We start from the raw sequence: 16,574 nt of genomic DNA on the forward strand, positions 1-16,574 counted from the left end.
CATAAACTCAAATTAAAACTACAGGCAGGGTAAAGCCCAAGCTGGTTAAGGCTCACCGTCCTCAGAACAAAGAAAACAAGACTGGCTGTATTATATCTTTAGTTAGCTTTTGTTTGGGATAGTCTTCATTTAGTACAATTTTTATGTTATTGCAGTGTGTTCCGATCTATCTATCGTTAAGCCACACTCTATATTGCCATGGAAGTACTTATAGACTACCTTAGATCTTGATTTTACAGAACTGCCAGATTTACAAAATCCAATCATTCACATGCCTGAAGGAGCTACTTGCATGCATAAATTATGCATGTGCTTAAGTCTCTGCAAGATTGGGGATTTGATTTATCTATTAGTTGATATGGTATTATTCTATTTATTTTTTCCTTTTTCACTTCTATTTTGATCTTTTAGACAAGGTGACTGTAATAAATATCAATATTTATTTAAAACTCTGGCCATTAGATTTGTAGTTTCTAACCAGTCATAGTATTGTGCTCCAGCCCTTGGTTTTACATCACAGCAGCAGTTAAATAACAAATATGGTAATTCTGATGCACAAAGATGGATACAGCAAAGAGTTCTGTATGGTTGCAAGGTTCCATCTTTGTGGAGTTCATTCCTGGATCTGAGATTATAAAGTGCTGTACAATGTGCGGTATGTATTTTTGGTGGTAATAAACACTATGTTAATAAATACTAGGTTCCTGGTCCAAATTCCACAATGGGGGAGGGGAAAAGTCAACGGTTATGGAACAAAAGACAAAATTAGGGAGGAAAATTATTTTCAAATTTCAAAGAGGGATGTCATAAACAATGGAAAGTTAACAGCAAATATTAAAAACTATTCAAACATTCCCTGTTAGGGCCCTTCCAATAATTTATCTTTGGTATGCAAAAGTAATCCCACAGTTGTTTTTCCTCTCATGAGGCTTTCCTTCTGAGGTTTAAACATTAATGTGATCTAATTCAGTAATTGGAAGCTTTTGTAAACATTCTGTCATAAATCTCTTCCAACTCATAATCATGTTGTCACTGAGTTGCCACGTTCCAGCATCCCCTGGTGGCCTCAGGGCAGCCCCTCACCTCAGTTTCTCCTCTTGGTTCCCTAAATAAACTTCACACAGGATTTTTTTTGGACAAAAATATGCCTCTTTGGGGTCTGAGTTTATTCATTTAAAAATAAACTCCATATAAAACATGAAGTCCCAAATTAAAATCCAGCTAAAATCTACAAAAAGCAAAAGTTTCTCTTTCTATTCCATGGCCTTCTTGCCTGGGGCCTTTTTGGCTCTGGCAAGCCACTCCCAGGCCCAACCTGGCTGCAGTCGCAGTCTCAACTCCCAGGAAGCTCTGCTGTAGTCTACTCTCTCCTTGCAATCTCAGATCTCCTAAAGAATCTCCCACTCGCTGCACCTTCCTGCTGCTCTTTATAGGAGAATCACCTGATCCATGCCCAGTGATCAGAGTTGGCTGGTCCCTAGGCTGTCAGCCCTTGTGGGACAAGCTATCCTGCTATACACATCAACTCATTTCTATCATTTTCAGCTCCCCTTTCTCGAGAGGTAGATGCATTCACTTCCATGCATGGTATCACACATGGTTCTTTCAGATTAGACCTCAGAATAGCTATCCTAGCTGCTTTGGGTGAACACTGAACATTCCACAGAACATTTTTTGCACCCAAGGGTTTGCCCCTGAATTTCAATGCTGAAATGATAACTATATGTAAAAAGCTTCTAAGGTGCTTTGAGATTCTTCAGCATAAGTGTGAGATATCTTTATAGCATTATCCTGTATACTGCACGTAGATATTAAATAGCTATGTTTCTTGTCCTGGGATCGTCTTAGCAATATACAACCCCTAATTATACTGCCTAAAGAAGGAGTCTTGTGTTTGGGCAACATCATTAGCCTCACTCCCTAGGTTTTTATCTATTCTTCGGATGGGTTTTGACAGGAAGAAGCTATACATCCACCTTCATGTCTCCTTCCTGGTCTGATTTTCTCTTGAGTGTAGGGCAAGGTGAGTTTTATCATCTTCTCCTTTCTGGGTCAGGGAGACAATAGTCTTGGGAACAGTTAAACACGCACTCATGTCAAAATTAATAATTGCTTTATATACCTTTAACAAATAATTTATTAGCAATTGTTATTATTGGCATTGCTATGCCCACCACTGTGAGAAAACATATCCTGAGAACTTAAGTAAAGATGACTGTTGGTCATGTCAATGGACTGTCCATTAGGAAGAATCAGATATTACCAAAGGAGATTTCTTTGTAAGTAACTGCATAATTCTAAATAGAAGAATGTTTGCTGCGTTATCCCTTAGAGCCATTGGGGCTGATTTTGTCCTCCAACCCAGCCCCTATATGCTACCCTTAGTGCCATACGGGTCAGTAAAGGCACTGCAACTTGTTTACCGAAAATTGCTCCATTGCAGGAGCCACGAGGCCTACATAGAATCATACAATTGTAGGATTGAGAGGTCATCTATTCCAGTCCCCTGCAAGTGTGGCAGAACTAAGTATTATCTAGACTATCTGTGACAGGTTTTTGTCTAACCTGCTCTTAAAAATCTCCAATGATGGAGATAGCACAACCTCCCTAGGCAATTTATTCCATTGTTTAACTACTCTGATAGGAAGTTTTTCCAAATGTCCAACCTAAACTGCCCTTGCTGCAATATAAGCCCATTGCCTCTTGTCCTATCCTCAGAGGTTAATGAGAACAATTTTTCCCCCTCCCCCTTGTAACAATCTTTTATGTACTTGAAAACTTATCATATCCTCTCTCAGTCTTCTCTTCTCCACACTAACCAAACCCAATTTTTCCAATCTTCCCTCATAGGTCATGTTTTCTAGAACTTTAATAATTTTTTTCCCTATTCTTTGGACTTCCTCCACTTTGTCCACATCTTTCCTGAAATGCAGCGCCCAGAACTGGACACAATACTCCAGTAGAGGCCTAATCAGTATAGAGTAGAGCGGAAGAATTACTTCTCGTGTCTTCCGTACAATACTCCTGCTAATACATCCTAGAATGATGTTTGCTTTTTTTGAAGCAGTGTTATAGAGTGTTGACTCATATTTAGCTTGTGATTCACTATGACCCCTAAATCCCTTTCCGCAATACTCCTTCCTAGGCAGTCATTTTCCATTTTGTATGCGTGCAACTGATTGTTCCTTCCTAAGCAGACTACTTTGCATTTGTTCTTATTCAATTTCCTCCTATTTACTTCAGATCATTTCTCCAGTTTGTCCAGATCATTTTGAGTTTTAATCCTATCCTCCAAATCACTTGTAACCCCTCCCACCTTGGTGTCATCTGCAAACTTTGTAAGTATATTCTCTATGCCATTATCTAAATCATTGATAAAGGTATTGAACAGAACCGGACCCATAATCGATGCCTGTGGGACCCCACTTCATATGCCCTTCCAACTTGACTATGAACCACTGATGATTACTCTCTGGGAATGGTTTTCCAACCAGTTATGCACTCACCTTATAGTAGCTCCATCTAGATCGTATTTCCCAAGTTTATTTATGAGAAGGTCATGCAAGACAGTATCAAAAGGCTTACTAAAGTCATCTACTGCTTCCTCTCTCTCCACAAGGCTTGTTACCTTCTGACAGAAAGCTATCAGGTTGGTTTGACAAAATTTGTTCTTGACAAATCCATTCTGTTATTTATCACCTTATTATCTTCTATGTATTTGCAAACTTATTGCTTAATTATTTGCTCCATTATCTTTCCAAGTACTGAAGTTAAGATGACTGGTCTGTAATTTCCTGGGTTGTCCTTATTCCCCTTTTTATAGATTGCCACTATATTTGCCCTTTTCCAGTCCTTTGGAATCTCTCCTGTTTTCCATGACTTTTCAAAGATAAATCACTAATGACTCAGATTTCTCCTTAGTCAGCTCTTTGAATATTCTAGGTTGCATTTAATCAGGCTCTGGTGACTTAAAGACATCTAACTCATCTAAGGAATTTTTAACTTGTTCTCTACCTATTTTAGCCTCTGATCCTATCTCATTTTCACTGGCATTCACTGTTACATGTCTAATTGCTACTAAACTTTTTGGTGAAAATACTGGAAAAAAAAAAGTCATTTAACACTTCTGCTATTTCCACACTTTCTGTTGTTGTTTTTCCCGTATGACGGTGTGGGCTTATCCTGCACTGAAAGAGCAGGGCAACGGAAGTCCCACTTCCCCAGACTCTGTTGGGCATCCTCCAACTGTTGCCCTATGAAAAAAGGGAGCAGCCTAGCTCATTCAAGAGGATGGCCAAGTAGGAAGGATGCCCGGCAGGAGCTCTCGGCCATGAGCTGCTGCAGCCACGAGATGGAGTAACTAGAGACTCTGGTGAACTGAACCGAGACCCGTGGGACGCTGTTGACAGTCTGGAGACTGACACCCAGTAAGATGCTGATGCGAGGGGACCCTGAGAACCTGACGAGCCCCAGACGACAGCGGCAGGAGAAACTGTAGGAAGTAGCTCAGGGGCATGGGGTAAGTGGTACCTCCCACTGCGGCAAGTCAATGTGTTGAAGTGGGATCCCTGCTGACGTGGATGGGGACCACCGCCGCCACAGACAGGGACCTGGGCTGGGACGTGGTGGAGTTGGGCAGGCCTACGTCCCTTTACCCCCCTGCCACCCGCTTTGGGGTGATAGCCACCCCCAGCCTGAGCACCAGCCTGCAGGGGATTGCACTTCCCCTGCCTTCGCGGTAGTCTGTTACCCGCACAGCCCCAACCCGAGGGCATTTATTGACTCTAGCCTCCAGGCCCCGTAGCCCTGATGCAAAGGCATTCATTGACTTCGGCCACCAGACAGCACAGTCCTGACGCGAGGGCACCTATTGACTCTAGCCACCAGGCCACACAGCCCTGATGCGAGGGTACCTATTGACTCTGGCCGCCAGGCCGCACAGCCCCGGCCCAGAACCTTGAGACATTTGGTTGGGGAGGGACCAGTCAGGTAGACTGCATTCGTAGGGGCGCCATGCAGCCCGTCATCACCCCACTTCCCTCCCCCACAGGGGATGGGGTGGACTTACCCCACAACACCCCCTAATTGAGGAACAGGCCTACCCTGTTCTTGGTCTTCCTCTTGCTTTTAATGTATTTGTAGAATTTTCTTGTTACACTTTATGTCTCTAGCTACTTTACTCTTGTTTTGTGCCTTGGTCTTTCTAATTTTGCCCCTACAAACTTGTGTTATTTGTTTATATTCATCCTTTGTAATTTGACCTAGTTTCCACTTTTGGTACCACTCTTTTCTTAGTTTCAGATCATTGAAGATCTCCTGGTTAAGCAAGGGCTGTGTCTTGCAATACTTCCTATCTTTCCTAAGCAATGGGATAGTTTGGTCTTGTACCCTTAATAATATCTCTGAGAAACTGTCCCTTGAACTCTTTTTCCTCTTAGACTTGCTTCCCATGGGATCTTACCTATCAATTCCCTGAGTTTGCTGAAGTCTGCCTTCTTTAAATCAATTATCTTTATTGTGCTGCTTTTCCTCCTACCATTTCTTAGAATCATGAATGCTACTATTTCATGAGCACTTTCACACAAGCTGCCTTCCACTTTCAAATTCTCAACCAGTTCCTCCCTATTTATTAAAATCAAATATAGAACAGTTTCTCCCCTCATAGCTTTCTCCACATTCTGAAATAAAGAATTGTCTCTAATACATTCCAAGAACTTTTTGGATAGTCTGTCCTGCTGTGTTATTCTCCCAACAGATTTTTGGGTCCTGTGCTTTGGATGATTTTGTTAGTTGTTTAAAAAAGCTTCATCCACCTCTTCTTCCTGGTTAGGTGGTCTGTAGTAGACCCGTACCATGACATCACCCTTGTTTTTTACCCTTTTATCCTTACCCAGAGACTTTCAATAAGTCCGTCTCCTATTTCCATCTCAACCTCAGTCCAAGTCTATACATTTTTAGTATATAAGGCAATACCTCCTCCTTTTTTTCTCTGCCTGTCCTTCCTGAGCAAGCTGTATCCATCTATACCAATATTCCAGTCATGAATATTATCCCATCAAGTCTCTGTGATGCCAGCCATGTCATAGTTGTGTTTATTAACTAGCATTTCAAGTTCTTCCTGCTTATTCCCCATACTTCTCACATTAGTATGCAGACATCTAAGATACTGATTTGATTTCCTCCCTACGTTCTCTTGTCTCTCCCTTATCCCTGCTATAATGGCTCATGCTCCCCCCAGATTCTGATCCTCCTCCTAGGTCTCCATGTTTTGACTTACCTGTGGGCATATGCGGCTCTATGCTGTCACCGTTGAAATGCTTGGTGTAGGGGGAGGGGCTGGAGGTGTGTAGGAGGACCAGAAGGGGAATTCTCCACAGTACTATAATACAGTTCTCCTCTAGTTGAAACGGGGGGCTGTGTTGGCCCTCGGCTGAGTCCAAATTCAGATTGCATAAAGCTGTTTAGTCACCTTTGACTGCCGATGTTTCGAGCCACAGACTTCTACCTAACACTACTGCTGAACATTCACACCACTCAGAAATCTCAATGTACACATTATAACAGAGATGATCTTCAGGTTTTGACTCAGAACATTTCTTTTTCTAGTTTAGAACAGGAGTGAAAATGCTTAAGAAAGACAGCGACACACTGGAATGTGCTCAGACATACGTTAAGTAGCTGTTTGAGGTGGATGGAGGAGCTAAAACACTCATCTAACTTGCCTAGACCTTACAAAACAAAAAAAATTAGGTTTAATTTTGTTCAGAAGGAGGTTTGTGAAGTTTTTGTTCTGAGAACTGGTTTGCCTGTTCCCACTAGCAATATCTCTAAAGACATTTTTTATTGCTTTTTTCCCCACAGGGCTGGTTCCTTAGTTTCTTATCAAGAAAAATCTCACCAACCTTCACAAATCAAACTTTTAAACCATATGAAATATACTCTGGACCACATGCTGCTCTGAGTCTCACCAGAGTATTTTTTCAGGAGTGATTCAACTGAAATAAAAAGAGTCGCTTATGATTTACACTGGTGTAAAATGAAAAAAAAAATGGCCTTTTAATTCCTTTAAGATCAATTCCTTACCGCTCTCAAAAAAATTGGATTTTCTCTGGCACCTCATACAAGGAAAACCAATTAATACATGTGTGAAAAATAATGTCCTCTGCTGAACAAAACCAGTTTTCTTAACATTTTTCCTCCCTATTTTTCATTAAAAAATTACTTATGTTTTCTCTCTTTCTACAAAGGGTTGATGACATCTTTATTAAAAATAAATAAAGTTGCAAGTCATTAAAATAAAAATAGCAGCATTTTGCAAATTGCTGTTGGAAGTTCAATGTAGGCGTTTGGGCTGTTTGATTTGAAAGCTAGAATTCCTAAGTGACACATGCATGTACAGTATCATCATGAAAAAAAATTTAATTAACATACTGAACATCACTTCAGATTGTTACATGCATCATTCGTGACCCGTTATCCATCTTTAGAACTGTAATGTATGTTCTTCTGAAAAAATAAACAGTTATTAAAAGAGGGGATCTATCTGAATCAAAGACTGGAGTGAAAACTGGAGCTTTCTTATTGCACTTGTGGAGGCCTCTTTTTTTTTTTTTTTTTTGATTGAGGCTGAAGACTAAGGGCAGGATTCTGATCCTACACTGGTCATGATTTGGAATCATTCCACTGAAGTCAATGGAGTTTTACTTGAGCAAAACTGGTGTGAGATCAAGCTCTGCCTATTTAATGACCACAACATATAGTAGTAAGTCTGATACGTATTTTCCAGACTTAATACACCCTGCAAATTCTATAATTTCGAAATGAATAAAAAAAGACATTCCAAGATTACTGCAGCTAGAGAAAACCTAAGATTTTCACTCAAATGTAACATACAACTACATACAAACATCAGAGCTGAGATACTCAAAGCCATTTAGAGGATCTGGATGCTTCTTCTGTTAGGGCTTGATCCTGTGAGTGGCTGAGGACTCTGCAGAGCATGTAAGCACATGATTTGCTTTAAGCATGTGAGTAATCGCAATGAAAATCAATGGGACTATTCATGCACTTACAGTTAAGCATGTGCTTAAGTGCATTGCCGGATTGAGAGCAGAGTGCTCAGTATCTTGAAGGAGCAAACCCTGAGATGGCTTTGAAAATCTCAGTCCAGGGAAATTTCTTTTTGTAAAAATATTCTTTTAAAAGGTTTGCAGTTCATTGAGACTGAATAAATGTCATGCATGTTTCTGTGCTATTGCCTCTTTAAGAAGACACAGAGACTTAACTCATATGACTCTGATGGATTTACAAGCCTAGAAAAATGAAGCTGAACAATGAAAAAAACAGTACATTATTTTAAACTCTCTTTATTCCTTCTGTGTTTTACTGCTAGGCATTGCTTTAACTCATGTAGCTTAAAAGCTGCATGTTCAAGCAAAATTTCTTTTTTAAAATCTGGAGAGCTTAAAATTGTATCCATGGCACAGAAAAGACTATTTGCTTCTAGGAGCTGGAGAGAGGGGGAAATTATGATAGGGAACACTTTAAGAACGCCACTTCCTTCATGCCAATATGAGTCTATGGTATCCAAGGTCTTCATGAAGCCCTGTAAACTGAAATAATCTTTTTGCAAAGCTCTATCCCTGGTACTTTTGAATGATCTCATACTGTGGAACTTGAATGGGTCTGACAGGAGTTGGATGGAAGTGCATCTAGGCTAGCTTGTCCTGAAAGGAGGTTTGACATCTTACTAAGGCACTGAGTACAGAAAATGGGGTATGGTTTTATACAATGTGCAGTGACCTGAAAACATATTGGAAGAGCCATCAAACTTCCTGGGAATTGCTTTCTTCCCACTGAATTGATTTAAAATAGCAATTCTCGGCTCTGAGAATTGATAAATACAAATCTAATGTAATTTCAAAAGTTCTGTGAATCATATGGACTGTACACTGATTATTCTTAAAAATTAGAGAGAGAATCCTGCTGGCCTTACTTTCATGAACAGCCTTATTTAATTCATCTACATTATATGCATGAGGAAAATGAATGATTTGAAACAAAAACCACAAAAGAAGGGGAATTGTACAACCAAGTTGCAGTGTATAAAAAAGCTATTTTAAGATCTTCTGTGACTACAGGATCATTCTCCCTTAATTGTGCTTTCAAATAATTGAATACTGTGCATGACAGAGGGAAGACATCATCCATTGTTTTTGCAAGGCACTGTTTCAACAGGCTGAAAACATTGGAGTTATAGGAGGATTATTATTTTAGCGGTGGAGTGGCTCATTAATTTGCTCTGGAGCTCCTTAAAAACATGTCATTTTAAGTCCCCATAAATTTTTCAGGCACAGCCCTGGTATAAATTATTGATTAAGTATAGCAATGTATACACACACTAAGTACAATTAATAATGCATAACAAACTGTGAGATAATAAGCTTGTGTTTTAAAATTATTTAGCATACATCAGATTCTTATACTTGCCTCTATTTAATACACAATTTTAAATGAAAAGTACATTTGCTTTTATGCTGTTTTCTGAGGAAAAAATCATAAATGGGATAGGTCAAAGCCATGTAAAGCAATTTAATAAGACACATTAGGCCATCTCCTTCTCCTCTGATTTATGCAAAATGAGCATAAGCTGTGGAACTATAAACACAGATGATTTACATCCTCCTTGCAGTGCTGGCTCTTTCTTCCTCCAGGCACTAAGTTACCACAGACGTCAGTGGAAGGATTCCAGTCAACTGCAATGGCAGCTGGATCAGGCTTTAACAGCACAGGAGTCTCTACTGTTGTGCTGCCACTGGACTTTGCCTAGTAGCATGACATATGTGACTCCTACAACGGTGGTGATAGTGGCAGCTGGTCATAGAGCTCATAGGCCACATTAAAGTGTTTTTGGGCATCTTCATCTTGCATAGGAAAAATGCTTGGCTCTTACAGAGTGAATCATGCCATGCAGAGTGGCTGCTTTCAGACTCCCCACATGTCCATGGATGAACTATGGTATGTCATGAGAAGGCGTTATAGAAGTGTAAAGTATGATTAATAATAATGTGCTCTACTGGCTTGAACTAAAAGTCACAAAGTGTAATGGGATCAATTCTGTCTCTATGAACCTCCAGGGCAAAACTCTCATCGACACCAATGACAGGAGGTGCAGGGTCCATGTACTGTAGCAATCAATTTTCATGAAAAAGAATTAATTCCTTGCCCTCTCATGTGAATTGACGCAATGCAATGCAATGGGAGAGGAAGGGATGGAAATGCCCTTAATTCAGGTTTAAAGGGATGTACAGATTATCCCATGCAAAGAAACGGAGATAAAATGAACATGCCATCCTCAAGTCCCTCAGGTGTACTTAGACATCACAGTGCCACACATACACTGCGGTAAGCATCCCAGATCACTCTGTGCCCTGCATGGACTGAATTCCATACTGAGTTGTAATGAGCTGTGTTCCTATGTAGCCTTCAAGAATTTACAAGGGAGGTGACTGAAGGGAAAGAAGAGAGGGGCAGATGAAGGCTTAATATAAATGAATGAAATGAGAGAAGACAAGGAATGAGAATGGGGAGGAAAAAAAGAGGGGATGATGAATATGAAGTGAACAAAAGAAAGCAAAAAGGAGAGCAAGTGGAGGGGGGAAAGGAGCAAAAAGAAATAATGGGTCTGATAGGAAATGGTGCGGTCAGGAAGAAGACAATGGAGGGAACTATCACACAGGATGCAGGTAAAACTCCCTACAATCATTATAACTAATCAACCTATCTACCTCTCTTTCAGTGGTCAATATCTGATGCTCAAGAGGAGGGCATAAATTAGGAACCCTCATATATTCTAATTGTCACATGGCTTTCAATTTATGAACTTGGAGGAGTATAGTCATTGGATGAGTTCTCTCTGATGTGCATTCTCTAACATAACACTCAAGGGAGAGGGCAATCAAGGAAGGGTAAGGCCAGGGTATTTACTGTTCCACACATGATCACATGGTCTTTGAATTAACAAGGTGACATTGTCTTTTTCCTGAGGCTCTCTCCCACATTAGGTTGCTGGAAGTATTTGGCATGTCCTCACGCACATATATATTAGAAAAATATCCATGAGATTATTGAATTTCCAGTCTCTGCAAGACCAGAGTATTTTATTATACAGTTACAATGTGAAATCCACTGAAGCAAGACTCCCACTGACTTCAAGGGGAACATAGTAAACAGCATCAGTTCAGGAGTCAAACAAGAGCAGATGGGAAGTTCAAGCTATTTTCAACTATAAGCCAATCAGTTGAAAAACTACAACATAGTCCTGTGTCTCGACCTTATTTAGGGGAAGAAACCTGCATTGATTTATACTTTGTGTAATTCTGCCGACTTCAGTGGGGTGTTTAAAGTGGTGAATTTGAACTTACACTTCAAAACATATCAAAGCTGCAAATGTAATGGCTAAGATTGCAACCATCTTTTTGCCTATGCCTGGGCTCTGCATGGAAAGTCATAATACAACAAGCTTTGTGCCTCACTGCTAAGTAACCAAGTTAAAGAGATGACATTACTGCCAGGAGCACTCAGAAAAGGATTGTTACCCCCTAAACATATTAGACTGTTTGTTTTGGGACTCATCCTGTATTGCGTCCGTACCCATAAACTCCCAGGGATTTATATTAACATCAGTTTTGGTGGGAGCTTTGAATGTACAAATAATTCAGGTCTAAGTACTCGGAGAACTACCACTGGAAGGGCTGCAGAATATGTATTTGTGTTTGCACCTTTCAAACACCTATAACTGGGGAAACTTTTGATCTATTACATTAATGCCCTGCCAATAAGGGAGCTCGGCTTTGAATACAAAGCAAAAAAAACCTCCAACTATTGATAAAATGAATGGCTTGTTTTGCACTAAATCCTTTGGCCCAAATAAGAGCTATATTACACACAGTCCTGAAGGATATAGGGGGAAGGATGCAGGGGAAGGGGAAGGATGCAGACCCCTTGGTGAACTATTGAGCACAACATTATGCAGGCTCTCAAGGCAGGGCCCTGAGTCACTGAATACAGAGAGGATCTAGCAGAAACCCTTATAAAGGGGTTGGGTAAGAGTTGCAGAGTTGCATTGTGCACTGCCCTGAGGTTGTGGATGTGAATGGGTGAGTGAGGATTCTGACCCTTCCCAGCCTGCACATGATCCCTCTCTCTGCACGCAACTCATATACTTATGGTAGGGCGTGAGTTTGGAGTTCAGATCTGCTATTGCTTTACTAAAAAAAAAAAAGTACAGTAGGAGTCTTGAGATTAAAAAAAGAAGGAAAGAAGTTAATTAAGAGTTTGTATAAACAAGCTTATCAAATAATAGCATTACAATTACTGACAGGGAGTTGTTTTTGCATTATATTTGTGCGTTTAAATTCCATTAATTTAAAAAAATAAATGAGTAAAATTCCTAAAGAGAAGCTGATGATCAAACACAAAAAGGAAGTAATTTGAACATTTAAGGAAGAGGATATATTCTGATCCCAGGTACCAATGCATTTAAGCTAACTGTTATTAATTATTATTATTGTTATAACTTTCTATAAAGTTGATTTTCAAAATCAAAGTAGAAAACTACATGAACAAAAATATGTAATTTTTAGAAACGTATTAAGTGTATCATTTATCAATCATCAGCTGTTAAAATATTTACCTGATTTATTCTTTTGATATTTCACAACACTGATTAACTACTGTCAAAATTAAAATTCCTTATTACTGCCAATTTAACTCTAATACAAGTATTGAAACATTAGGCTGTAGGCAGACAAGAAATTAAAATTGAAGCCTGTAACATACTGGATCCAATATAGAAAAGATGAAAGCAGATATAATCACAATGGCCCATGAAGAATTAGACTGGGAAGAGCACTCTGATGAATGACACTGTGTCCATGTACAATAGCCTGTTGATGTAATTATGTCTTCCTAAAACAAATCTGACAACATTTGAGGGGCCCGAATATGCTCCACTGAAGTCAATGGACTCCCATTGGCTTCAGCAAAAACAGGATCCAGTCCACAATCTCTAAAATAAAATGTGCATGTGAGAGAGAGAGAGACAGACACAGAGAAAGAGAGATTTCAGAATACTACATGCTCTTAGCTGACATGAAAGAGAATAGAAAAGATTCAATGCACAAACTCCAGGGTAGAAAATTCAGCAAATACACCATGTTCAACAACAGTGTTTTGACAGATCTCATTGTTTTTCCACAAATGGAAAAACATCTATTATCATCATCTATTTTTACAGGCTGTCATTAGTATCAAGAACATTTGAGCTAAGCATGCTAAAAAGATATCTCCTTTTTTATGCAAACTGTGTTTTGTTTTCGTACTGCTAAAGAACATTACAGTAAAGGGCACACTCTGCTGGTCAGAAGCACCCTTTACACCGGATGCCTTTTAGAAATATTCTACAATGAATAAAAGGCTGATCTAATTACAGGGAATCAGAGTTTGAAGTGGGTACTCACTAGCAGGTTGCTACCTGACTTTTTTCATAATTTCAGATATCGGGGAACTTATCTATGACACTTTCAGTACATGCGGATTCTGTCACACTTCTCAAGTATCAGCTTAACTGGTGCACACAGTAGGTGCACTTGCTGATAAAACTTTTTAAAAGCACTATGTCAATGTTCAAAACTCTTTACCTTGGGCTTTTCATCCAGGATTTGCTGACGAATCTCCTTGTGTTTTTCTACAAGTTTCTCCTGTCTTTTACTCTGAGCATCTTCTAGCTATAAGAAAGCAGCAAAAAGTTCTGTTTCACCCAACACACAAACCTGCTGAATTTTCAATTAAAAATATTACAATTCTCTAATGAAAATTGTAAACCTTTTTAATACAGCTGTGTAATCCCCTTTTTGACATGCACCAATGACTTCTATTGTTGGCAACAGTTCTTCTATAGATGCATATACAACACACTTCACAGGAGAGGCAAGGTGGATGAGGTAATTGGATCAACTTCTGTTGGTGAGAGAGACAAGCTTGTCTCTCTAATATCCTGGGACTGACGCAGCTACAACACTGCATATTAACTTCACAGGAGGCATTCAGAATCAGAGTGTGCAAAATAGCTGTGACAATGCAATGCACCTAAAAATAGTATTTTATTGTATTTTATTGCAAACTCTGGATCCTGTTCTGCAAGAAGCCCTATCTGGCTAATTCCTGCTGCCAAAAGAAACTCTTTGCAGGATGGGGGCCTTGAATAAGGAAACATGTTCAGATATTTTTGGCTACAGTACAGGACTTGGGCCCTGATTCAGCAAAGCACTTAAACATGCACTTGACTTCATGGAAATTAAACACATGCTTAAAGTTAAGCATATTCTTAAGTGGTTTATTGTACTGGGGCCTTTGTGAGCAAAAATGACCCAATTGTTGAATTAAACTAATTCTGCATTGAAGACGTAAAGAAATTCACGGGAGTTTCTTTCGCATATTTTTGATTTGAAAACAAACATTTTGATCCACATTTCACATAGCAAAATTTGGGGTCCAATACAACATAAAAACAGTTGAAACCATAAAATAGCTAACATTTTCTCGTGAAATTCCACAACACACAAATGTTATATTTAGCAGAGCTCTGCTTAGAATGCTTATGTATTTCAGCAGTTCTACAAACCTAATTAAGAATAAAGTATATGCTGTAATTAAATGTTCTTTGGTTCTCAGAGTTCTTTAAGCAATCATTACATTCTTGAGTCGGCAAACCAATTTACAAAAATGTTTCTCCAGTACCTGAAGGCAAGAGACCGTACATGGTTTCAATGAATAAAAATGGCACATTCAAAGATCAAAATAAATCTAGACTTAGATAAGAAAAATAATTTAATTCCCCCAGTCACCAATTGTTAAAAAAAAAAAAAAAAAAAAAAGACACAAAATTCTAATTTCATATAGAGTAGTATGCAAATAATCTGTATAGCTTTGGACAAAAAGTTGCAATTATAGAACCTTTATTTAAAATTTTAGAAAAAAATTGTTACTCACCTGTACAGTAACTCTTGTTCTTCAAGATGTTTTATGCACTTATACATTCCACTGTATGTGTATGTACACCCAATGAACTCAAGTCAGAGACTTATGCCAGCAGTAACACTAGGTGGTACATGCCTCCTGGTACCTCTATTTATTAAAATCAGGAAATAGTGGGAATAAAAGCCTCTCTCTGTGTGCTGATAAAGAGCTTCCTCTACTGGTCTCAGATCCAAGAGACTGTAGGTCTTGCATTAATACAGCCTCATGAGATGGGTCCCTAAAAAGCGATGGGGAAGGTGGGTTGGAGAAGGAAGTGATTTGGCTAACATATCCCTCCTTCACAGTGCCAAAAATCCAAATATCTGAAGAGATTTCTGTCCATGCACTATACAAGAAAGGTAGGCCAGTTTCCAAATGGGCAGTTGACACTTTGGAAATGATTTACAGTCAGTATTTTGTCTTTGACTGTGATGCTAAAATGACTGTTTTGAAACTGAGGTCTTGATGAGAAGGCCTGTTGTGGACAAAGATGATGGGCAACATTTAGAAGGCTAAGATCTCTGTTAGAATGATCTTGAGTTCCATAGTGGGCTTGTGGTCTGAAATATTTCCTCTTAGTCACTCGGGTATAGACAGAGAGCAAAGAGTCACACAGGAATCTTGACATGAACGTGGCATCATCAGTCTTTTGAGAAAAGAGCTGAGTGCCCTCAAATGGCAAGTTTTCTATTGTATTTTCAAGTTCCCTTGGGATGCCGGTGGCCTGTAAATAACAAGAATATCTCATTGAGATGGCTGTTGCCATTGAATGAGAAGCCATATCAGATGTGTTGATAGCCATTTAGAGAGATGTCTGGGCAGTAAGGTGACCTTCAGAGACTATGGCCAAGAACTGCTCTTTATATGCTCTGGCAACTTATCTGTGAATTTAGAAATTGCTGACCAATTAACAGAGGGATACTTTGTCAAACTGTCGGGCTTTATTGGCCCTCTCATTTGAAGGCTTATGAAGGTCTAGGGATTTCTACTGTATAAATCCAAACTCTTAAATTCCTTGTCTTTCAGGGTAGTCTTGGGGAGCAACTGCCTCGATTGTTCATTCATCGCTGTGACAACTAAAGAATCTGGGGAAGGGTGAGTGAAAAAAAATAATATTCTTGCTGGGAAACCTGATATTATCGACCCACACATTTGGCAGTGTGTGGAATTGAAGTGGATGTCTGCCAAAGGGTCTTAGCAGGTTCCAGCAGGGCTTCGTTAATGGGAAGAGTGACCTTTCCCAGGGCAGAAGTCTGCAGGATATCTAATAGCTTGTGCAGATTATCTTGCACAAGTTCCATCTGTGCTCCTAGAGAAGCAGCTGCCCTCCTTCTAAGGTCTTGAAAGACCTTAAAGTGTTCAGGCAGAGGTGAAGTTGACTTAAGAGGAAGAGATGTGAGGAGGAATATCTAGGAGTTCTTTTATTGGGTCCTCTTGGTCTGTGGACTCCAAAGTGGGAGGGACCTTGTGTTTCCACAGGAGTTTCACTAGTAGCT

General features: G+C 39.5%; 1 protein-coding gene across 7 annotated transcripts in view; it reads right to left on the minus strand.

The window, feature by feature from the left end:
* PLCB1 (phospholipase C beta 1) overlaps positions 1-16,574 on the minus strand; it is a 642,689-nt gene that overhangs the window by 83,286 nt on the left and 542,829 nt on the right. For all 7 annotated transcript variants that reach the window (XM_067565312.1, XM_067565318.1, XM_067565317.1 and 4 more), the window contains one exon: positions 13,701-13,787. In XM_067565312.1, coding sequence (XP_067421413.1) covers positions 13,701-13,787 — 87 coding nt within the window. The remainder of the gene's footprint in view (positions 1-13,700; positions 13,788-16,574) is intronic.

The sequence above is a fragment of the Emydura macquarii genome, unplaced genomic scaffold (assembly GCF_026122565.2).
Source record: "Emydura macquarii macquarii isolate MOO-44397 ecotype Brisbane River unplaced genomic scaffold, CSIRO-AGI_Emac_v2 contig_2676, whole genome shotgun sequence".
In the NCBI taxonomy this organism is placed as follows: Eukaryota; Metazoa; Chordata; order Testudines; family Chelidae; genus Emydura; species Emydura macquarii.